The following is a 23,788-nucleotide window of genomic DNA, read 5'->3' as shown; positions in this document are numbered from 1 at the left end:
GGCCTGATTCTTCATTTGGAACAGAAAAAAACAAGGGAGTGGACAAGAAACTGAAATAAAATGTGTCCAAATGTATTCACTAGGATATAAGACTAAAGGTGGGGGGCATTACTTATAATTGTTTTACATTTCTAAATAGGTACACAAGAGTTAAGGAAGATGAAGTCAAAAGCATTCAATAAAGTCCTACAGGCTATAGATCAATTTAATTTACTTTAAAGAAACTATTTTATATTGATTTCCATTGCAAATTCTAAATGTATATTCTACAGGGGTGGGGGAAGGGAGGAAGCACACAAGAGGGACAGTTGACAACCCAGTGCCAAAGACGGAACTCCCCCCACACATGGTAAGCAATGCTATATCATAATATTGCATGTCTCCCTGTAGTACTTTCCAAGATGTTTGAAACCAAAACAGTTTAGAATACTCTCCCAGCCTAGGATCTTCCCTCCTTATGGCATTTTCTCTGATAAATAGGAATTTCCCTTAGGGATTCCCTAAAGTAAAGTGGTTGCATTACCTTCTGTTATATAATTAATTGCACTGACAGATAGAGGTCTCAAAGAACGTAATTATTACTCCATTCTCAGTGCGCTATCTACAACGCACAGAGGCTTATGGAAGACATGCCCAAGTTGTGAAACCTGTAAGCCTTACTGTCTTGCATATGGTGGATTAGCACTCAAACTTGCCATATTGCAGAGGATGTCTTGTAAGTAGGGCTTGATCCCAAAAGATGTTCTGCCAAAATATGCATACTGGCTTGAGATTTGGAAGACAAAAGTAAGACAAAGGCCATGTTCCTGCAGCTCTGGCTTACTTTCTTCTGGAAGCATGTCCAAGGAGATGAGAATTTTCTCCGTCCATACTCCCATATCCCATACTAGCATTGTAGCTGCCAGCTATGACAGATGCGTGGCTGGACTCTATGTCTCAGGGTCTAGGTGCTACTTTCCTGACTTCTTATTCACAGTGCAGCATTCCTCAACCCAACAATTCTGTGGTAGCCTCTCGATTTTCTGCTGTTCAAATGGTGGAAAATATAATAATCTTGTGTGGGTCTGAGCTTCATTACTGAAAACTCAGCCTTGAGCCCGCTGTATACAATCCTTGCAATTATTTAGAAGCACCTAATACCGTGACTTAAATCTTTCCTGCCTAATATACCTGGAGTGTTTGTTTCCCATAGTAAACCACAACTAAACCCTGCAATTCTCCTTAAAGTTAAGTTTGCCAATAACAGTAATGGCACAATACCAACCAAGAGACAAGTTCAAATCCTTCACGGTACAAACAAATCCCAAGGGCCTATGCAAGTGCACTCACTGATCATCGCTAGGGAGCAGAGCCATGCATGGAACCATCACAGCGCCAGCCCTCAGAGCCCCAAGTCTGGTGGGAAAAGGCATGCCACAGTGGGGACAGCACTCAGTGACATGGAGCAAACCCATAGCAAACCTCACCTAATCTCGGTGCTCTCGCCTCAGCTCTGTCACTAACTAGCCACTTTTCCTAATTAAGGGGGCTACGTGGATGAAAGTCCCCTTAAATTCTAACATTCCACATCTCTATAAGTCTTTGTACTCATGAGGGAATTTACTTGGATTCAAGTCCTAACAAAACTTCCTAAATTTCCAGTTCTCTAAATCTGAAGGTCAGAAGACAAAGGTCACATAATACACAGAACTCACACAGTTAAAATGGGAACAGGAATCAACGACCCCCAAATGTTATGTACGGTAGCAGCCTACAGCTAGAAAGCCACAGGGAGAAAAATCCAAAACTGTGGTTGCAATGCTATTAAAAGTACCAGAGAACTAACACAGCTTCTTCAGGGTCTCTATCTTCTTTGAAAATGTCTGCCTCACTGTTTGAAGAAGAGGGGAATATTTACATGTCCTTTCTTCTCTGAAAGTACTCAGGCCAGTAACAGAGTGAAAAAAGTAATAAGCTAAAGCACTAATGCTTAGATCTCTCAAGAAAAGTCATTAATTTCTTCATGTCCCAGACAAGAAAATCTCTGAAACTCATTAAAGAGAAGCAGTTTTGAGGACAGAAAGAAAAATGTCAGGAGAAACATGGTCACACATCAAAAGGCAGCTGTGGTACCAGCTCCAATGGTGGCCTCAGGCCAGCACCTCCCAGACCACACTGGGCCTTCCTTTCCTCACCTGCAAAATGGAGACAACCCACCCTGCTCTGATTACTTCACAGGTGATTAAGGAGATCAGGTGAAACACTGAACAAGAGAACATTCCATAAGCAGCAGATGATGTATGTGAAGACGGGTCACTAACAGAGGAATGTCAAACAAAAGCAGTACTCTTCAAGCCCAAAGCAGCAAAAGGAAATATAAGTATAGCCATATTTTTACAATCTTATAATCTGGAGAAAGAAATGGTGATCAGAATTGTGACAAACAATCAAGTCCAAAAGAGAAGAGAAACCAGCTCAGCTCTGTCATAATTGTCTCGGTTCCTGTGGCACATACAACAATGGAAAGATTGCAGGGAGGGGCAGGGACAGCCTTTGTGCAGACGGCACATGAAGGCCATGGACATGCTGGACCAAGAAAGTGACATTTCCACCTCGGTAATTATAATAATCTCACAGCGTACGTCCTCTAAGAATCTTTGCATGGCTCTGTGCAGGCGATTTCATCATTTTCTCCGTTGTATCTCTTGGAAAATAGAAATATCTCTCATAACTCAAGGGTGAAACAGAACACTGACTGTTCTGTGAAACTGTACAAGGAGAGGGTGTGAGGCCCAAGGTCTAGGTTTGCTCACCAGGATAGACAGAAATGCAAAGGCAGACCTTGCCCGTGGCTAGATTTCAGAATCCCAGGCGCACAGGCAGGCTCGGGTCATTTGGGCAACAGTGAACTTTCAAGGTGGCGGAGAGCCTAAGCAGTCATGAACAAACCAAAATCTGAGCTCAGGCACAAGAGGCAAAGTAGTGGCAAAGTAATTCTCCATCTTCAGTCTATTGGCAAGCAGCCTGCTTAGGACTCAGTTAAGGCGGGAGCTGAAAATCCACTCCCAGACCCATAGACACAAAGTGACAAGAAGAGTTACATGTCGCCAAGTTACATGTTACAAATGGCACCCCATTGGTATGCAATGGGCTGGAATTACCCAATCGATGTCCAGGGCCTTAGGACATCAAGTGACAAGAAGCTAAAATAAGACAAATTAACTCTACCTGTAATTCACCAAAGAAGAGGCCTCAGTGGCAAACAAATAGAGCAAAATAAATAAATAAAAATAAAATATACACACATTTACACAACTCCGGTAGAAGGAAAATACAAGTGAGGGCAACAATGAAATAGTGCTTTTCACACAGAGTATGGTAAAAAAATTTAAAAAATCAGAAATTTTACTTTGGGTATAGCTGTGTGCGGAAAGTGGCACGCAAAATGTTATGTTTCCTCTTACAAATGAATATTGTGGAGGCGCCAGGTGGGCTCAGTTAGTTAAGAATCAGACTCTTGATTTCCGCTCAGGTCATGATTTCAGGGTCCTGGGATCGAGCCCCATGTCTGGTTGCCCAGTGAGCAGGGAGTCTGCTGGAGATTCTCTCTCACTCTCCCTATACCCCTTCCTCTAGCTAAATAAATAAATCTTTAAAAATAAATAAGAAAGTAAATAAATGCATGTGTGCATGCAAGTATTTGACGTATATTTGATGTCACGTCTGCTCCAATGGCAGAGCTGAGTGGCTCTGATGACAGAGACCACCTGGCCCTCAAAGTCTAAAATAGTTACTCTCCGCCCCTCTGCAGACAAATTTTGCAAACCCCCAGTTTTAAACTAAAAATGGTATTGTTTCCAATTACTACAGATATAATAAAATCTGTTCTTTCTTCCTCAGCCTTTTCTGGTTACTGCTTAACATACCCTGTAATTCCTATCAGGGTCTATTTGGACCATTTTCATTAATACCAACTACCCCAAGGCCATTAGAGAATAATCCCTCCTCCTCAGAATGTTTCGAGGCGTTGCTTGACTGCATCTTCAGTTCCACGCCCAGGTGCTCTGCATAGCTGGGGGTTCTGCACGGCAGCAGTCTCCCATCCCAGCACCAACACAACCACGTCAATGAGGGCTGCTTTCTAATGTGCTTCAGCATCTGGCCGGCTGGTCCCCGTTCCTCATTACTCCTGTTCATCAAATTTCTCTCAGCTCTTTTGCCTAGGTTTTCATCAAGACAGTTTTAGAATTAAACTCTGAGAAGAGTCGAGAACAATAAACTTGAAAGTTGTGCCGAGATGACATGAAATGTAGAGGGAAACAAACTACTTCCCCACCTCTGTATTTCCATGTAGGAATAAGATGCGGCTTTCCATTTACTCAAGGGGCCCTTCACGTGACTCAAAAAGTTCTAGAACCTCTTCTTCATGCAAGCCACGTACCATTCTCATTAAAATATGGTCTCTTTGTTTTGCAGTGAATAGGCTCCCAAAGATGGCAAAGTATTCATTTTCAAATGCCATATACAAAATGTAACTACACACGAGACATGAGGAGACATGCTTAACCTTACAATAACCAAAGAAATGCTAATACCAAGGAAACGACGTATCTAGTGCTGGCACAACTGGCAAGATTCTGACTCACTCACACATTCCTGCTGCAGTTATGGAAACATCCCTTTGAGAACACAAGCCCTCAGTGGATTTGAACGACCACAAAAAGTTAACCTCTGACCCTGATACCTCCATCCTCCGACACCATGTTTAAAATTTTTGATGGACTACGCTACATTTATGCATAATAATGGTAATCACAGCAATACAGAAAAATAATGGCATAATTAAGTAAGATATGGTATAACCACTCAATGAAATATTAAACAGATTTTAAAATTGTAATCATTCAAGAATATGCAGTGATACAGAAAATACTTAATGTATGATGCCAAGTGATACACAGCACTATGGTAATTTATGCTAATGGCTGGAGATTGCAAGGGAATACACAAAAATGATAGATTATACCTGTAGCTGGGTGGTGGAATTATGGGTGACATTTGTTTTCTATTAAGTGTTCTGGGCCTTACACAACATTACAACATTATTTATACAATTAAAAAAATAAAACAGAGCAGGCCAGTTTTCAGGTATCTTCCAGATCAACAGTTTACAACTCTTTTGTTATTAAAGGGGGGGAATGAGGCGCAGGCAAGTGCACCAGCTTTCTGAAGACGTACAGATCAAGTCACAGGAAGAACCAGCCCTACAGCCCAGGTCTCAAGACTGGAGAGGTGATATTCTTTCCTACACATACTCCGTGGTGTCATTTTTCTAGGGGCAAAACCAACTTTGGGGTCATTTTAATATTCTTACATATTATAAATACGTAAATGAAAAGAGCAATCTTCAGTTACCTCTCTAAGAGAGCAAGTGCTTTAAACATCTTACCAAATGTTTTGATTAGCTGGAGGTTAAATGAAAATTCTATTCTAAGTATGGGTATTCCACAGAGGAGTCGTCTAGCTAACTCTTAACCAACGAAGGAGTCAAGGCCACAGACTCCCCCAGGCAGTGGAAAATTCATGTATCTCTTTCAACACCCCCCCAAAACTTACCTACTAATAGTCCACTGTGAACTGGGAACCTTAGCAATGTCAGAAACAGTCGATAATACATATTCTGTATGTTACATGTATTATACACTGCATTCTCACCATAGAGGAAGCTGGAGAAAAGGAAATGCTACTAAGAAAATCCTCAGGAAGAGAAAACACATTTACTATACTGTGCTGTCCTTATCTTTTAAAAATCCATTTAAGCAGACCCACACAGTTCAAACCTGTGTTGTTCAAGAGCCAACGGTATGTCTTTCTACAAAAGCTTGCTCACTACGAAGCTTGCTTGTGTAGAAGTACTACCTCCCTCAAAAAGTCACAAAGCAACCTCAGCGCTAAAGGAAGCTTAACAAAAAAGATAAACTTCAGTTGTGGATGTTCACTTTCGGTCTCAACTTGCAATATCTCACTCCAGGACAGAAAAATCCCTTCCAAATTCAAAAGTTAATGAGACGCAGCCTGACAACACATTTGGCAGAGAGGTGTTTATGTACCTGTATACACAATGGATAACCATAATTAGTTTCTAATATCCTGTAATGTCTAAAGACAACATTTGGAGCCCACATGCATTTCGAACCTTCTGTGAATTCTGAGGGGTTCTAATTAGGTCCCAGTGGAGGTAATATTTAGAAAGTGACAGGGTAAAAGAAATCATCTAATAAAAAACAGTAAGAATAAATGGTTAATAAAGCAGAGAGACTGTGTGTGTGTGTGCGTGTGTCCATACACTAGGATTTAAGCATTATCCACTGAAGGCACATCTGAGCAACCATCTCCAGCAACTGGCCAGACAGTTTCCTATTTCCTGATATGCCACAGACCTTTCTCCTTAATCCCTATGGTTTTCTAAACATCAAGATACGTATCAATCACCCCACCAACTGCTTTTATGGTCACCTTCTGAAAAAAATGTGTAAGTCTTTCAGTCTGTCCGGTACTATTCAAATCGCAGTAAAATAAAAATTGAAGGGCCAGGGGCTAGGGTGAGGCAGAGGTCAGGTAACATTTTACATAGTATAAAAACAGATACATATAAATATATTAAAATTAAATATATTCACATAAGTATATGATAATTACAGATAAAATATACATTGTATATAAAGAACCTCAGCAGAAAGCATGAATTACTCAACACACTGGCAACGTCCTCACTCTTGTTTATTCTTTGCCTCTCACATATTCCTCTAATACAAAGCTTTGTGCTTTTAATGTTGGACATGTCCTAGCCCAGCTGGCATTACAACCTTCCTGCTAAAATGCCTGTCTCCTCCCCCAAACATAAAGGACCTTGATACTTCAGCAGAAACTGTATTTGAATCCTGTTTTCAAGTCATAAAGCATCTTACACAGTGCCTGATAAAGAAAATACATTTTATTAGGTAAAATGTTTATCTATTGGGGGCATGCTAAGAAGGTGAGGAGAAAGTAGAGAACACTGAGAAGGCTAATACCAAAAATATCAATTAAGATGGGTATGTGTCCACACTACCCACAGTTACCACACTAACGCACATACTAAGTTTTCCAGGGAACGCAACAAAATATTTCCTGGGTCCCGTGTCCTCCCTGAATGCACCACAGCAGGGTGAAAAAGGAAGTACAATGGAAGAGACAGGAGAACGGAACTGGATTCAAAGACAGAATCCTCCTAAAACTGAATATCTGAAAGAAGTCAGTAATTTCACAGTAAGAACTTAAAAAAAAAATAAAATAAAATAAACACAAGCAAGAAGCCAGACACCAGTAGGCCTCAGCGGAAAGCAGAGAACGTGCACTGGTGATAAACCAGCACCATGCTGTCTAGAACCAAATATGGATGAACCCTGTCTGGGCCTGGAGTTTTCTGTCAGGCAGCTGGGCCCTCTGTTCCTACGGGGTTTTAAGTGTCCGCAGAGACAGCGAAGGCACCACGGCTGGGGCAGAGTCAGACTCCCAGGAGACACAACCATGCATGGCAGGAAGAGGGCACCCGTGCAGAGGGTAAGGGAAGGGGGTCAGTAAAGTCAAAGAATAAACTTTCTATGGAGAAGTTAATATCCCACTAACATCTGGGAAAAACTCTTCAAAAAAAAAAAATGCTACAACAATTAAAAAATAATAACACCCTAATTATTACCACGTAATCAACATCTCACATGTACATTGTTTTGGGTGTTGAAGAGGCCATAAAAGGAAAAGTGTATATAAATCCAAAGGCGCCTAGAGTTTACCTAGAGAATGAAAAACACATCATAAGTACTATATATGTTAGTGTGGAAAAAAGACAATTTGTTTTTTCTTTTTCTTTTTTTCCCTAACGTGGAGCTTGAACTCACGACCCTGAGATCAAGATCTGAGTGGAGATCAAGAATCGGACACTCAAATGACTGAGCCACCCAAGTGCCCTAAAAGATGATTTCCTCCAAGACCCCTTTTAAAGAGCTTTCATATCTATTACAGTAGTTAAAAAGTACACAGCAACTCTGTGACAAAGACAAGACAGACATTATTAACTCATTTTTACAAACTTGGAATTTGATGTTGAGAAAATCAATCGATCAATCACATAAACAGCAAATGACAAAGCCCGGATACAGAGAACAAGACTACAGATTCTGAAACAAACAGGAGTTCCACTGTATCATGACCCCTCCCTTTCAGCTTTACTAAATACACAGGGGGCCCGGGTGAACGGGGGAAGAAAAGACAAAAGGACGTGTACAGGAGGACAGAGACTGGTGGACCTGGCCTGAGTTAGTAAGAGGAGGAAGGGCTACTGCGGAAATGGGACCAGAGACAGGTGCCAGCTCTGGAAGGAAAGGAGGCAGAGGCCTTGCTCCTCTCCAGATCCTTTGAGCAATCTCCTCTACTGCTCTTGTTTTTGTCACAGCCTGATGTTCCCAACTCCAGTCCTGACCTTTCTTCTAAACTCCAGGCCAGAACACTCAGCAATTCATTTCCACAAGCCTCAGATCTGAAAAACTTCTTAAAACCTCCCATCCAGGGCCCTGGGAGCAGCTCTCCTGCCACAGCCCCTCATTCCCTGAAAATGTACGCCTGTGTAAAGTTCGTCTCCAGCCCGTTCTTGGTCAGGAGCACCTCTCAGCTGTTGAGCCGATCACTGTCTGCAGTGGTGCTAAAACCACCCAAGACACTGACAGATGAGGCACCTTATAAGGGCCTCAGCATCTTGGCAGCCCCACGTCCCCTGACCTCACTTATTCCTAGCCGAAGCTTCCAAACCAGCGCCATTTCAAGGGACATGGATACAGCAGCCGAGTTCATTGGGGCTGGGGCTGCCACGGTAGGGGTGGCTGGCTCTGGGGCTGGAATTGGGACTGTGTTTGGGAGCCTCATCATTGGTTATGCCAGGAATCCCTCTCTGAAGCAACAGCTCTTCTCCTACGCCATTCTGGGCTTTGCCCTCTCGGAGGCCATGGGGCTCTTTTGCCTGATGGTGGCCTTTCTCATCCTCTTCACCATGTGAAGGAGCAGTCTCCACCTCCCATAGGTCTTTCTCCCGTGTCTCATCTGCCCTGTATAATCCTTTTCCTATACCTCCCCAGGCAGCCTGGGGAAAGTGGTTGGCTCAGGGTTTGACAGAGGGAAGACAAATAAATACTGTATTAATAAGAAAAAAAAAAAAAAAACCTCCCATCTACTCCATGCCCGCAGAAATGTGCAGCTTCCTTCAGCACTGCCTATTTTAATGATGAGCACCAACCAGTCCCCAAAATCAGAGATTGAGGGGCCCATGCTGTACTAGGGTGAGGCACTGGTTTCAGGTACCTTGCCTTTCCTCAACATGGTTTCAGGTATGACAGCTCCCGGGAGGGTCCTCTAGAGAGTACTGGAGAGTTGGACAGTCCTCAGGTCCCCAACCATAAAGTCACGCTAGACCTAATAAAATACTCGATTACTAATAATTCCATCCCAGCTCTGAATGATGGGAGTATTCAACCGTGCTTGTTGAAGAAAGAAAGGAAAGAGAGACAGAAAAGGGAGGGGGGAGAAAGGAGACAACAAAAAGGGAGGGAAGGACAAGAAGATATTCAGTGGCAGAACCAAAGGTCAAAATGGAGCATGCTTAATTTCATTTAAAGATTTTATTCACTTATTTGAAAGAGGTGGGGAGAAAGAGAGAGAGAGAAGCAGACTCACTGATACGTACAGAGCCTGATGTGGGGCTCCAACCAAGGACCCTGAGATCACAACCAGGCCAAAGGTGGACGCCCAACCGACTAAGCCACCCAGGGTCCCCGCATGTTTAATTTAATTTAAAACTCTGTGTTGATGTTTCATGATCTGACTTCGGGTTTGTACCACAGCCACATGCTGATGAATGTGTGCCTGTAATCACAGCACCACCGGGGACGTGTTTCTGGGTCTCTAGAACCCAATTATTAGACGGGGGCCCGTCAACTCCAGGGCCTAAAACATGCAGACCAGAACAACGCAAAGGATGTGCAGGTTAAGGACACATGAGAGTGAGGACCACAGGCGCCGGCATCAGACCCCACAGTCCGAAACTGGGTTTTGTCACTTCCTAGCTCCACGACCTTGGGCAGGTCAACAGAATTCTGTACTTAGTTTCCTAATCCATGAAGATGAGTTGTAAAGGTTTAATGGAATAAGTAAGGAGCTCAAAAATATTCATGGAAAAAAGAAATTCCTCTTCGGAGGGACACAAAGCTGCTGAGATTCTGACAGAGATGGGGGTGAGAATACACCCCCACACAAACACCGAGAATTATGCCAACAATTTCAGGAGACTCGTGGGCCGCTAACCCTTCACTTCATAGTCCTTCAACCAGATCGTCTCTCAAATCCCTCCTCTCACAAAAGCCTGTGACATGAGCAGCACAGAAACAAGCACGGAGGGATTTCTGTAGGCTTCTAGAGAAGTTACACTGAGGTCTTAACCCTCCAGATCAATATTGGGAAGTGGGGCCTTTGGGAGAGAATTAGGTTTTGATGAGGGCGGGGCCCAAATGATGAAACTAGTGCCCTTTTAAGAAAAGATCCCAGAGAGCTTGTACCATCTCCCCCTCTGCCCTGTGAGGACACAGCGAGAAGGTGGCCTTCTACAAACCCGGAAGAGAGCTCTCACTAGACCCCGAACGTAACCACACCCTGATCTCTGATCTCAGACTTCTAGCCTCCAGAACCACAAAAAAGTAAACGAAGCAATAAATACAATTCTGTTGTTTAGGCCACTCAGGCTATGACATTTTGTTACAGCAACCCGCCCTGACACAGACTCTTTACCCAAAAAGCCTGCCTATAGAGGCAACCAAAGGGGCGAGAGAGGGCCTGTTTCCTCATGATGTGATAAAATATACATAGCAGGCTTTACCACGAAAACACTGCCTCATCCCAAGTGCTGAGGGAAGAACATTTTTAACTATAACCTAAGCAGGTTTATTTTTCCACATGTTTCTAATAGTTTAAACAATAACTATAACGGAGAGAGTCATATGCACTTTTTCTACTTACTCCAGCTAACAAACATGAAGAAAATAAGAGGCAACAGACTAGGAGGAAAAAGTACCTGGGAATTAGGTATCATTAATCTCACACTTTGGCTCACCACAGCTAACCTGGGTGACCTTACAGTATTAATTATCAATGTTTCTTCATATCATATCCATCAAGTCATATTACTCCCCTTTCAAAACCATCTGCATCCGGAAAAAAACTTCAAACTTATTCATCCTACTCGTCATATTTTGCTTTCAAATTCTATTTCTGACTACATTTCCCATAATACATCCCCCCCATAGGCCCTACACTGTGGAGTCCATCCAATATTCTACTATCAACCTCTCAAACGCACTCCATACCTTCTAAGAAGGTCTCTGTGTTAGCTCACGCTATCATTTTGCATCATTTGGGGGCAAACCTTCTTCCACTCTTCAGCAATCAAACACCTACTCATCGTGCCACAGCAAGGATGAGACTGGAAACCACCATACTAAGTGAAAGAACCCAGTTACAGAAGATCACCTATTACATGATTTCATTCACAGGAAATATCCAGAATGGGCCACGCTACAAAACAGAAAGCAGATTAGTGGCTGCTCAGGACTAGGTGAAGGAGGTTTGTGGAAGTAAGGGGTCACTGCCAACGGGTGTGGATTTCTTTTTGAGGTGGGGAAGATGTTCAAAAATTGATTTTTCATGACGTTTGTACAACTCTGCGAATATAATAAAAACCCTGAGTTGTATGCTTTAAAAAAGTTACTGTATGATCGATGAATTAGATCTCAATAAAGCTCTTGTTAAGAAAGAAAAAAAGAAAGAAAGAGAAAGAGAGAGAAAAAGGGAGGAAGGAAGGAAAGAAGGGGGAGTGGGGAAGGAAGAGAAAAAACAGAAAGAAGAAAAGAAAGAAAAAGACGTACCCACACACCTAGGCTCTTTGAATGTTAAGATAAATTTATTCTCTCCACCCTGTCAGAGATAAAATCCATCAACTGAGCTCCCTTAGAATGTTACTTGTACCTTCGGTTAACATCTCTCATTCTAGCTGGCAATATAATTATGTTTATTTCTTCCCGTGTCTGCCTCCCCCACTAAACTATGAGTGCTTTCAGAGAAAAACAAACCTGTGCCAGACATTTCCAGAGCCAGGCCTCTGCTAACCGTTAGTTTCTTTTGTGCACATTAGACAAGCGCGCCTGGCCTTGGGTGGGCAAACAGAGGGAGGGTAGGACTTGAGTTTCACTCGCCCTCCGGCCATCGAGCATGACATATCTGAAGGTCCGTAAGCAGCCGCTCTGCCTCTACCCTCCGTCTTACCTCCAAAAGTCCAGTAAAACACTTAACCTAAGCGAGACACTCTCGATAAGTAAGTTAATACCTGCAGAAGGAAAATGATACATCTGAAACCATGTGGAACAACAAGACACTCCCAGATTTCAGCAGAAAGCTCAAGGCATCCATATTTGGGTTTCTCTTTACCAGTTATTTATTTTGGTGTTTCTCAACAATGACATTAAAAAAAAAAAAATGTTTGTCTTACTAATTGGATTCAAAGACCTTGGGCATACATATGATATACAGTGAATTATTTTAACACATTTAAGTAGTAAGGAAAAACAAAATATTTTTCTTAAGTCAATTTATAATTGCTAGAACAGGTCATGATATTAGAAAAGCCTGCCATTTTTAGAGGGGGCAGCAAGTATATACTTGTATATATGCATATATATTAATATATATATATTAATCTCATATATATATATATATATGAATTTTAGCAGCAACCCAGGTTGATGCACTAACTTCCACACTTGATCTGAGTCCTGACCATTGCGTACCTCAGATGAGAGGTGTCTATGCCCAAGCCCACTCTCCAGTGCCCATCTTTACCTGGTTAACTCCACTTCTTTGAGGAAATATACCTCGCCCACAAACCAGGCCAAAAACACAAAGTGTTTAATATTCCCACAATAGCCTGCACCTGTGCTTTGTGGCATGTACCACAACCATAATCACATAAGTATCTGTGAAATTATGAATGTGGTCATCGTCATTCTTGGACCAGAAACCCCGTGATGAGAGGGCCTGTGTCTGCCTAGTACCCACAGTTCTGGTTAAAGGCCTGATAGTTGGTCACAGTAGGCACTCAAGAACTAGTGTTTGATTGAATTAATGACCCCTCCCTGATCAAAGTATTAGGTTCTTGAAAACAGGGATTCGGCAGGGTGGGGGGGTGGGGTGCCTGGGTGGCTCAGTCAGTTAAGAATCTACCTTCAGAACAGAACATGATCCCAGGGTACTGGGATCAAGACCCATGTCCAGCTCCCCACTCAGTGGGAGGTCTGCTTGTCTCTCCCTCTGCCTGCTGCTCCCCCTGCTTGTGCTCTCTCATTCTCTGTCAAATAAATAAATAAAATCTTTTTAAAAAAATTTTTAAAAAGAAAACAGGGATTGTGTTTAATTCATTTTGGTATCAACTACCATGCCTGGTTCAGCGTCTATAGATAATATCACATAATTCACATGCAGGCAGACGAATAAAGAAGCTGCAGAGTGGATCACACCATTCACGGTGTACTCCTGGTACAACAGCACACTTGCATGGGTTAGGAGCAAAGGGCAACTGTCCAAGAAAGCTGGACCCAATAAGAGTGGTTGGAATAGCACCACACCAACACAGGAGGCAGAGACAGAGATGGAAGATGTCCGCAGTCTAAGATTGATGTCAATTTCCTTGGGTTTCTAAGGGTCCATTTTCTACCAACTCCCATAGGTGTGACTCTTTTCCCAGATGCAACTAGGCTCCAACTCTTGTGTTGCAGCAAGAAAACCAGGCCTTTAGAAATAATAAAATCACTCAGAGCAAAACCAAAGCCGGAGCAGCCAAGGCTGGCAGAGTTAAGCAACCGTGAGAAGGTCAGAGTGCGCACGCCTTACAGAAAACAAACAGGCTGTGGCTAGAAACACGTCTCCCCTGCGGAGACTTGTCCGGTGTCGTGCCCCAGCAGCCTCTTCAAGTGGTTTCTGATGTGAAAAGGTCACGCTGCCAAACACAGTTTAGGTAGATGCCAGCAGCAGGCCTCCCTGAGGGGTTGGAAGAGTTTGGGGGGGATAGAAAAAATGTGTGGGGAAAGGGGGACACAAACGAGGGCCACGCCCTGAATCAGTGGCTGGCATCCACATTCCAGTGCTGCAAACCTGGCAGTCAAGATGCTGGGGAGCTAACTGGGCCCTTAAATGACAACAAGACCCACGACCCGAAAGAGAGCACTGATAACCACGAAGCTGATTAGACTGCAGTCTGACAGCACGGCACCCGGGATCACTGGACTGAGATCAAATCATTCAGCTGCCCCAGGGTTGCCAGAGCAGGGTTTCCGTGTTGGCTCCAACACTCACAGGCTGTGTGGCCTTGGGAAAGTTACACAAACACTCAGGGCTCGTGTGAGAAGATTACGGCAGCCCTCAGTTACATGTGAGTTCTGATTAACGTGACCGAGCCAGTGAGGGACAGAACACTGCCCAGCAGAATCACAAATGCCAGAACAAGCAGGGCTGGACATTCAACCAGCGTCCAAGTTCTTCTTTTACCGAAAGTCTAACAGGTCCAGGGAAGAGAAAGGACATGCCCATAACCACTTAGTAATCCACCTTCCCTGATCCTGGGGAGCAGCCGGGCCTGGTGATTTACAATGCCCGGGGCTGTCCATGGCCACACAGAGCTGCCGTCTGCACTGTTTGCTAACAGATGCACAATGCTTAAAATGCTACCTGGCTCAAAGGCAGCCGTGCAGACATCATTACCACTGATAATAATAATGACGGTATAAATAATGTATATATAGGGTGCTTTGTAGTTTATGAAGCCTGTTCGTATCCATTATCTCATTTAATCCCCACAACAACTCCAGAAAGCATGACTCCACAAGCCCCACAGAGATGGGGGCAAATGAGGCTCAGCAAGGTTTCTTGGTTTTCCCAGGAATCCCATAGCTCATGGACAAAGCCATGTAGCCCGAAACCCATGCTCTCCATCACCCAGACCACTGGGCTTCCTTCCCCGTGCTACCACAGCACAGATAACAGTTAGCACAGGACTAGAGATTTTTTTTTTTCTTTCTTTTTTTTTTTTTTTTTTTTTTTTGGTATTTCTGAAAGGACTAGAGATTTCTCTCATGGGGGCCTGCCCATGACCTCTACTATAACAAATCTTCTTACCTGAAGGAAGAAACTGAAAGGCACGAGAATTTCATTTTGCTTTGGCTGCAGCTGGCTTGCCCCTGGAAGCAAGAGTATCTTTTCTGGAACCGAGCTGCCTGCCCTGCCTTCCTGCTGAGACACGGGTGATGGGCAAAGAAGAGGCTGAAACTGGAATGCAAGGGGAGTGAGGGAGAGAAATAACCACACGGTGGCTGATAATGAAGCCACAGCCCTAGAGCAGCTGGTGATGAGCCAGTCCTCCTCACCACGGAGACTTCGACTCCCACTCGCCCGAGGGACTCCCTCAGCCACGACGGAGACCGAGAGATGACACGTGGGGCACAAGCCTCTCTTTCACGCGTATCTCCTCCACTAAAGTGAATAAATCTCTCAAGCGAATAGTAACAAAGGACTGCCCTGGCCTGGGTGAAGCCAAAGGATGAGGAACAGTCTTCCTACCTTGAAGGTAAAAGAGCTTCTAATTATGGGCTTTTATCTTTCATCCATGCATGTAGTTTTCTATGTATGGATGCATCTATCTACCTACTATCTAATCAAGAGAAGCAAATGTCTCCTTTCTTTAAAACAAAAAAAGTTATTTAATTATATTTTATATTTATATTTATCATATATCATATTTATATTTATATAAATGTATATTTATATATAAATATATAATACATAATAAATTATATATAAAATTTATATTTATTTATATTATTAAATTATATAATATATTATATAATTATATATAATATTTATTTGTATTATATTTATATTTATTTGAGAGAGAGAGCACCAGCAGGAGGGGCAGAGGGAGAGGGAAAGAGAGAGTCTCCAGCAGACACCCCGCTGAGTACCGGCGCTGGGCTCAATCTCACAAACCTGAGATCAGGACCTGAGCCGAAACCAAGAGTCAGATGTTTAACCAACTGAGCCATTCAGGTGCCCTAATAACTCCTTTCTTCTTAAGAATATACTATTAGGGGTGCCTGGGTGACTCAGTGGGTTAAGCCTCTGCCTTCAGCGCAGGTCATGATCTCAGGGTCCTGGGATCAAGTCCCGTGTGAGGCACCCTACTCAGTGGGGAGTCTGTCCCAACGCCCCTGGAACAACTTGTTCTCTCTCTCTCTCTCACTCTCTCTCATAAAAAAGTTTAAAAATCTTAAAAAAAAAAAAAAAAGTACTGAACAGATAAATGATAGATCTTGATTTTACTTCTGGTTTTGTCAATAACTAGGAGATTGAATTTAGAAAGGTTACTGAAGCCTTCTGAGACTTTTATTTCCTCATCTGTCAAGTGCAGGTTTGGGCAGATCAACAAGGACCCTTCCAGCTTAAAGGAAAAAATAAAGAAGAAGAAGAAGAACAACAACAACAAAAGAATGAAAGAAAGAAAGCTAATATCCTAAATAAACAGAAGAAAACACTATCATAATGGTCAAACCAACTTTTCAGAAAAGTTAAAAAAAATTATTGTGTCCTCCATGCCTTGGTTTTGAATGCAAGAAACATGCCACAGTTTAAAATCTCCCAATATTCATGCCTTTGATGGTGAAAAAAAGCCTACCACCAGAAGGCAACAAAGTCTTGCTTAAAAACAAGTTATTTTCAGGAACAACTCCCCAAGTTAAAGCCCTAATTCACAAAATTGGGTTTGGCTGGTATAACACTGTCTTCTTTCTCCAATTATTAGGCTCTAGAAGGTTTTTTTTTTCCCCTCCCCTCCAAACAACATTTCATTTGCAATGTGTTTGATCCTGAAATAAGTCTGTAATTCCTCCTATGGTGCAGGGAGAGCAGAGGAAGATCTGTAGTACCTAAATGACTTTGTATTTCACAGAAGATTATTACAAGATGACAGATGTGAACCTTAAGAATTTTCACAAAGCCATGCTATCCAAAGAATGTTCCACAAAACTCGAGTCTGGGAAACTGTCCACAGAATGGTTCCATTATAAAATAAATTTGACAAAACCTGAATTTAAGGATATAAATTTGACAAAACCTGAATTTAAGGAATGCTGTGGCTAATGTTTTTACCTACAGGACTTCTCTGAGTTAATCTTGCTGAAGATGCACGGAGAATTCTCCAGAACGAGTGGCTTATAAAAATAGCTGATTCCCAAGTTCATCTGGCCATTTGTGGAGCTAGCGTTCCATGGGAGCACATTTTAGGAACTACTCCCATGCAAGTGACAATGGATTATGACAAGGACACAGCTCTATTTCTGACAGCAACTGTACCCCTGGAAGGAAAGGTCTACGATTCCAGTAGAAACTTCTAGGGTTTTTTTGTTTTTGTTTTTTTAATATTTTATTTATTTATTTGACAGGGGAGAGCTCACAAGTAGGCAGAAAGGCAGACACAGAGATAAGGGGAAGCAGGTTCCCCGCTGAGCAGAGAGCCCGATGCAGGGCTTGATCCCAGGACTCTGAGACCGTGATCTGAGCCAAAGGCAAAGGCTTAACCCACTGAGCCACCCAGGCACCGCGAAACTTCTAGGTTTTTGTTTTTTTTTTTAGCAGGCAGGGAGAGAGAGGCATAAGCAGGCTCCCTACTGAGCAGAGAGCCCAATGCGGGGCTCGATTCCAGGACCCTGAGATCATGACCTGGGCCGAAGGCAGAGGCTTAACCCACTGAGCCACCCAGGTGCCCCCCGAAACTTCTAGGTTTGACTCTACCTTTATTTTATAACAAATGCAACCGCAACCAACCAAAGATGCTGACACTCAAAGTGACTTGCATTTCTTGAGACTTTCTTGTTACATAGAAGGATCCTCACCCCAAGGGGCCTGGGTCTTCTCTAAGCTACAGATAGAGTCTGTAATAGCATGCAATGCAAAAGGAACTTTTTTTTTCCTTTTTCTCTATCTTTCTCTCTCTTTTTCTTTCAAATGATGAATAGGTTTTACTCAGAATCCATTTTCTGTATGGATCCATTTTCTCATCGTCTTTCCGTAATGATGAGAAACTATCAAGCGGAGAGCTCATGGAGATCTGATGCTCCCCCGCTCCACCCCTCTAAGCGAAAGACCCCTGTGCTCAACAATATTTTTATCAGGGCCTCAGTTTTTCCCACACTTGGAGCGAGGTAAGTGGATGTCACGCTCTCACATCTCATGAGTCTCTGACTTCTACAGACGGCTCATCATGACCTCTGCAGACAATGCCATGAACGTTTAAAGCAATGGCAGCCACTTCGGGACCAGCCCTCCCCAGGCTGGAACGGCACCCCCAGAAACAGTGCTGCTTGGCTAACTCTCACCCTTGCGAGGACATGTTCCAGGGTAGCCTCGGTATCGGGAAGCGACGCCAGGTACCGTCTGGCCACCCAGAGGCCCGTGATGGTGCCTCATCGGGTCACTCGCTAAAAGTGACAGTAAATTTAAAACCACCCTGACATGGCCAAGAGCTGAGACAGGTAGCCACAGTGTGGAAACACACTCCTCTACCACCACAGACCTTCTGGGCACATCCCCACTTGGAATGACCTTCTTTGATAGGAAAGGTATTTAAACACCCAGATCTATTGTCCAGCAAGGAATGTATTCCAGGAAATACTGTCTTGTGTAACCCCACCCAGATTTATGTTTAAGGGCAGAGGACAAGAGTAATTTTAATAATGTCTCTTACGAAAAAGTAGAGATAAAGAGAGAAAAAAGGACACTTGGATATTTAAAAGGGGGGGGAAGCAAAAGTACTTATATTACCCCAAAAGTAATCTGTGAGAGAAAGATAAAGAATATGTGATAGCTTTCATTCTAATCTGTGTACAAGCGTGCCTCATGTCTCGCCTTTGTCCCTCCTAGTCTTCCTCTCCCCCACCCCCACCTAAGAGCGAACTCCCTTTCAAAGGCACCTAGGATATAAGTGGGGGTAGGGGGGTGGCTCCTCTGTCCACTTTTACATAGGACCCAGAGACTATGAAAGCCTCACTCACACACTCATTGGCTTTCCAGGAGAGGCTCCACCAGCAACAGCAGCTCTCCAAAGGGTCTGGATGGTGGACAGCACACAGGAAACTCGAAAAAACCAGGTGCCATTCATACCCTTCACTTAGCCTGGAGAGGCCTTTCCCCTTTTCTACCAGGTTACATTCCACCCCGTGTTCAGGTCCCACATCAAATGCTTCCTCCTCCAGGCAGACTTCCTTCATTCTCTCTACATCTGTCTCCAATTCCACCAAAACTAACATCTCTCTCCTTCAATGACCACAAATCGGCACATTAGAGACACTATCTAAATATCATAACTCTTATTGGGGAGATCGTTAATCTAGCCAATTCTCTCTCCAGTAAGAGTTACCCACATTAACTTTCACCAACCCAAGCCCGTCCACCAAAAAAATCCCTTAAGGGCAGAGACTGGGTCTAGTTGAATTACTGAATATAAAGATAAAACCTATCTAAAGAGTTAAGACAAGTATATAAATAATTTTCATACAGGAAAGACAAAGAAGACAGGACGAAACGAGAAACTCCAGGCTGAAAGCTCCACGAGGCCGTGCTGGATGTGTGGGAAAGACCTCCACACACAACAATGCATCCCCTTAAGAAATGGAGGCAGCTGCCTCACACGCTCAGCGACTAAGCGTGAACGGTAAGTCAGGCAGAGCGCTCCACGTCTTCCAGGTACTAACTCTTCTAATCCTCAGAGTAACCTTGGAGGCCAGTTGTATTTTCACCTCCATTAAATAAGAGGATGAGACAAAGGAACTGCCGAGAGCACACACCACTCAAGGGAGCAAAGAGAGGAACCGGCTTCAGACTCGGCAAGAAACTCCAGCGAATGTTCTGGACCCTCGTGCTTCTCTGCGTCTGCCGCAGGCTGCTGACACCCCCACACAAAGCAGGTGCCATGTGGTACTTTCTGTAACCCAAAGGAGGGATTTTTGGAAAAGGGCCCAAGAAGTGGTATCACCTGAGTAAAGGGGAAAAGGAGTGGATGGATATCACCCACCTGCATTTGCAGAATTCGAGAACAGAAGCCTCAAGATGTTGACAGGGACAGCCTTTTCTAGTTGACCAGACTTTCTCAAACTGGGACTTACTTACTCCTTGCTGTGAGCAGTGAGGCTGAATTTCTAGGCGCACGGTTAATTTGTGAGTGACTGAAACGCAGTTTTTACCTTGACTGTAAACATCAGAAATGCTTTGGGATGATCTGACCAGCATTTTCCTTCCAGAAAAGGTTAAAGGCCTTTTAGCAAAGAACTAGATGTGAGAAATCGAACTTAAATAGTGAAAGAGAGCATCTTGTGGCCAATCTTAATGATACTTAATTCTCAGATGAGGAATTCTGTAGTAAACAACCTCTTGATTCTGTGCAAAACATTTTTAATTTCATGGCCTGCTAATCACACAGCTGTTAAATTTCCCTTCCCATCAGTTGTAAAAAAAATAAATAGATAATAATTGTAATAATAATTTAAGAAACAGTTGGGCCTCAAACAAAATTTGAACCCTAATGAATTTTCCCATCTGGAATTAATAATGTAGTGGATGCTGAAATTGCCTGGATTCAGTTGATGTAAAGTTATATGACATTATTAAAAGCATCAAAATGTAAGACTCCAAACATCAAAAGCTGCTAACAAAGCCAGCCATAGAATGTCAGGTCTACCTCGCCTTCTCAGACAAGCTGAGGACTTGATTCTTCATTCCAGCAGCTCTTAACAACCTGTTTCCTTTCGCCGTGACCTTATCTCCTCTGGGCCACAAAGGAACCATTCACACGGAAGTACTGACTTGACTTTGACATTACAGCCTTGATGATCCAGAGCCCAGAGAAGAGAGTAGTGTCTCCATAAGGCAAACACATCAGTGGAATTGATACATGGAAGATGGAAGAGGGCTTTGAAATATTTGGGAACAAGAGTAAGAGGTGGTCCAAAGGAATATGGTAGTGAGAGTAAGCCAATTCTGCAAGAAAGAAAGGAGAATAACCAGGAAAGAAAACTTAAGCATGGAACGTTGTGGGAAGAAGGAAGGGACGCATGTACTAAAAGAAATAAAGTAAGCATAGTCAGCTGGATCAGGAAATCAGCAGGAGATCTTTAAAAAGTGTGCACTGACGCTTTTCCCATAGCCTTGGCGATAAAACACGATCGAAATGCCTAGAGTACTAACGTACTGTCTCTTCGTCTGGCTTGTTTCAACCTAAAGTCCATTCGCTGAAATCCTTTTAGTTCTTAAAGGTGTGCTCAACTGCCACCTCCTTTGGGAAGCTTTTCCCCGATTCTGTACCCACTGAAACCCTCCTCCAGATTCCCACAACATGCTACCTCTCTACATCTCCTTTGTCACCCACGTCATTTTGCTAGGTAAAACAGCTGGTTATTTGTGTGTCTGAGTCTCCCCTTGGATTATAAACTCCATGAAGGAAGAAATTACATTTACCCCTATTTCTGGCCCTCAGTACCAGGTCTAGGCTTTAAAGGGATGGAAAGGCTTTCTTAAGAAAACTGAGAAGAGAATACTTCCTTTTTTAGGTATTCTTATTATAGAAAACCAAAGTTCAAGGATTTAGCAACTTACCCACTAGCAATCACCCTACAAGCCCTTATAAGTGACAACTAACATCATTATTTCATTGCTCAAGTTTACATGAGAAGTTTAGAACATGAATAGATTTTCATAATTGTTGCCCTAATCTACCTAAAGACAGAAGTACAGTATAAATGTACACTGCTTTTCTGTCCTGAACACTGGCTCACAGCTATTGGTGCGAAAATCATTTCCAGGAACCTACAGTGCTTTCTTGAAATCCCAGTGTCCCTTCAGCCCTACTTCCAGTCCCCATTTCATTGAAAACAACAGCATTTCCTTCATGCGTCATCACTGATGATAAACTGAATGAGTCAATTCTACAAAACAGAATGCCAACAATAATTTACTACGAATATCATATTTGTATAGCACTCCTACATCACTATCTCATTTGATCTTCTCTATCTATGAGCCTCTGCAGCATGAGGAAATGGAATAATTATTTTAGAGATGAGGAAACTCGACTCCACAAGATAAGATTTGTCCCTAAAGCACAACGGTCATGGAGGCGATGTCAAGATGCGAACTTAGGATTCAAGATACCCCACCCAGAGTTGTGTTCATTTATACAACGTGGCCTCTCTTATGTAAAGTGTTTAGTAAGGCACTAGAAGTCAGCAATGGAGCTCCTGAGCCTTAGATGAATGAAAAGTTACTTAATTCAGATAAAGTCTGAGATGGGTTCCATGAACATACAAAAGAAGAAGAATGAGAAATAGAGAAAAAAAGAAACTACTTTGGGTTAAGATAGTCAGTTAAATTTCCTGGAAAACAGGGGTCTTGAACTGTACTTAAAAGACATGCTAATGAAAGTGAGCCCACAAACTGACAGTTTCAGAATCATCCAGAAGCTCATCAGAAAGACAAACTCCCCCACACTGTGTTCTCAGATCTACTGGACCATAATCTCTGAGAGTGAGTGTAATCTACATTTCCAACGTAACACAGCTTTACAGCAACTGAACCACTCCAGGTGATTCCAATGCATGCCAAGTTTGAAAACTAGTGCTTGATAGCTAAGACAGGACCTGGATGAATAAGAAGGTACCAGGTAGACTCCAGGAGTGGGGAAATGACATTATAAATAAGGAGGCCTAGAATCTAGACAACTCAAAATTAAGCCAGATCTAGAACAATGGACTAGAGAGGCAGCATCCCCTGACAGACTAGGTCTGAGAAGTTTCCTTTGAAGTCAGGACTATAGAGAATGCCAAATGCAGGCCAGCATGGCCACTGAAGCACATGGACTCTCAGGTCACTCTGACCCAAGTTCTGAATCTGGAGAGAAAGCACACACATGTAAAGAACAATGTCGGCACACAATTCAAGACAAGAGGCCACATATGGTTCAGAGACTCTTCAGAAGAGAAACTCTTTTAGCCATAGCCTGGAGGAACTCAAGTTCACCAGGCAGACAGGGAGGGAAAGGACCATGACAAAGGTCTGAGATTTAAAAAGAAAAACAAAAACAAAAAAACCTGACCTACTCAGCACAAGGGAGGCACCCTGGGATTCAGCATCCTCATCTATAAAAGAAGAGATTCTTAATCCTGACCTACGTGCATTGTTGAGGGGATTAAGTGAGGTCATTTTTACATGGGAGCTCCTGAGGGAGGGTCTGGCACAGAGCAGACCCTCAGTGCAGCCTTCCTTTCGCTGTCAGGCCGATGGAGGGTGTAAACCAGGCACCGAGGCCTCTCTGGGGCTAGGTGGTGAGCGACTAACACTGACGCTGTCGTCTCAAAAAAATGTTCACAAGGCAGCCTGCTGGGGGAGTTCCCGTGGTTGGTGTAACCAACACACGCGGGCACATTCCATTTCAAGACCTAAGGCCCCTTCGCTTCCTGCTTCTCACTCTTACTTTTTCAGAGGGGCTGCAGGTTCTCAAGTTTATCTTGAGCACAGCTTTCTTTCTAAATGACGCGTCATCGCTACAGGCAAGAACGCTCTAACTTCTTTCAGATGGGACTCGCGG

General features: G+C 43.2%; 2 protein-coding genes across 10 annotated transcripts in view; one reads left to right on the top strand and one right to left on the bottom strand.

Annotated features, from left to right (window-relative positions):
* LOC122908796 (LIM domain containing preferred translocation partner in lipoma) overlaps window positions 1–23,788 on the bottom strand; it is a 673,192-nt gene that overhangs the window by 470,646 nt on the left and 178,758 nt on the right. Inside the window, exon 1 of one of the 9 annotated variants that reach the window (XM_044251980.1) lies at window positions 15,280–15,847. The exons of the other annotated variants lie outside the window; for them this stretch is intronic. The gene's annotated coding sequence lies outside the window, so the exon portion shown is untranslated. Of the gene's footprint in view, window positions 1–15,279; window positions 15,848–23,788 lie in introns of those variants that run through there. 9 annotated transcript variants of the gene reach the window in all.
* On the top strand, window positions 8,566–9,247 carry LOC122908798 (ATP synthase F(0) complex subunit C2, mitochondrial-like). Its single transcript, XM_044251982.1, has one exon. The coding sequence runs from the start codon at window positions 8,630–8,632 to the stop codon at window positions 9,065–9,067; it is 438 nt and encodes a 145-aa protein (XP_044107917.1). The 5' UTR covers window positions 8,566–8,629; the 3' UTR covers window positions 9,068–9,247.

This window comes from Neovison vison, chromosome 6 (assembly GCF_020171115.1).
Source record: "Neovison vison isolate M4711 chromosome 6, ASM_NN_V1, whole genome shotgun sequence".
In the NCBI taxonomy this organism is placed as follows: domain Eukaryota; kingdom Metazoa; phylum Chordata; class Mammalia; order Carnivora; family Mustelidae; genus Neogale; species Neogale vison.
Note: the sequence above shows the minus strand (reverse complement) of the source record. Positions and strands in the feature narration are given on the sequence as shown.

Coding starts and splice junctions, on each gene's coding strand:
- LOC122908798 (XM_044251982.1), top strand. CDS start 8,630: ATGTACGCCTGTGTAAAGTTCGTCTCCAGCCCGTTCTTGGTCAGGAGC.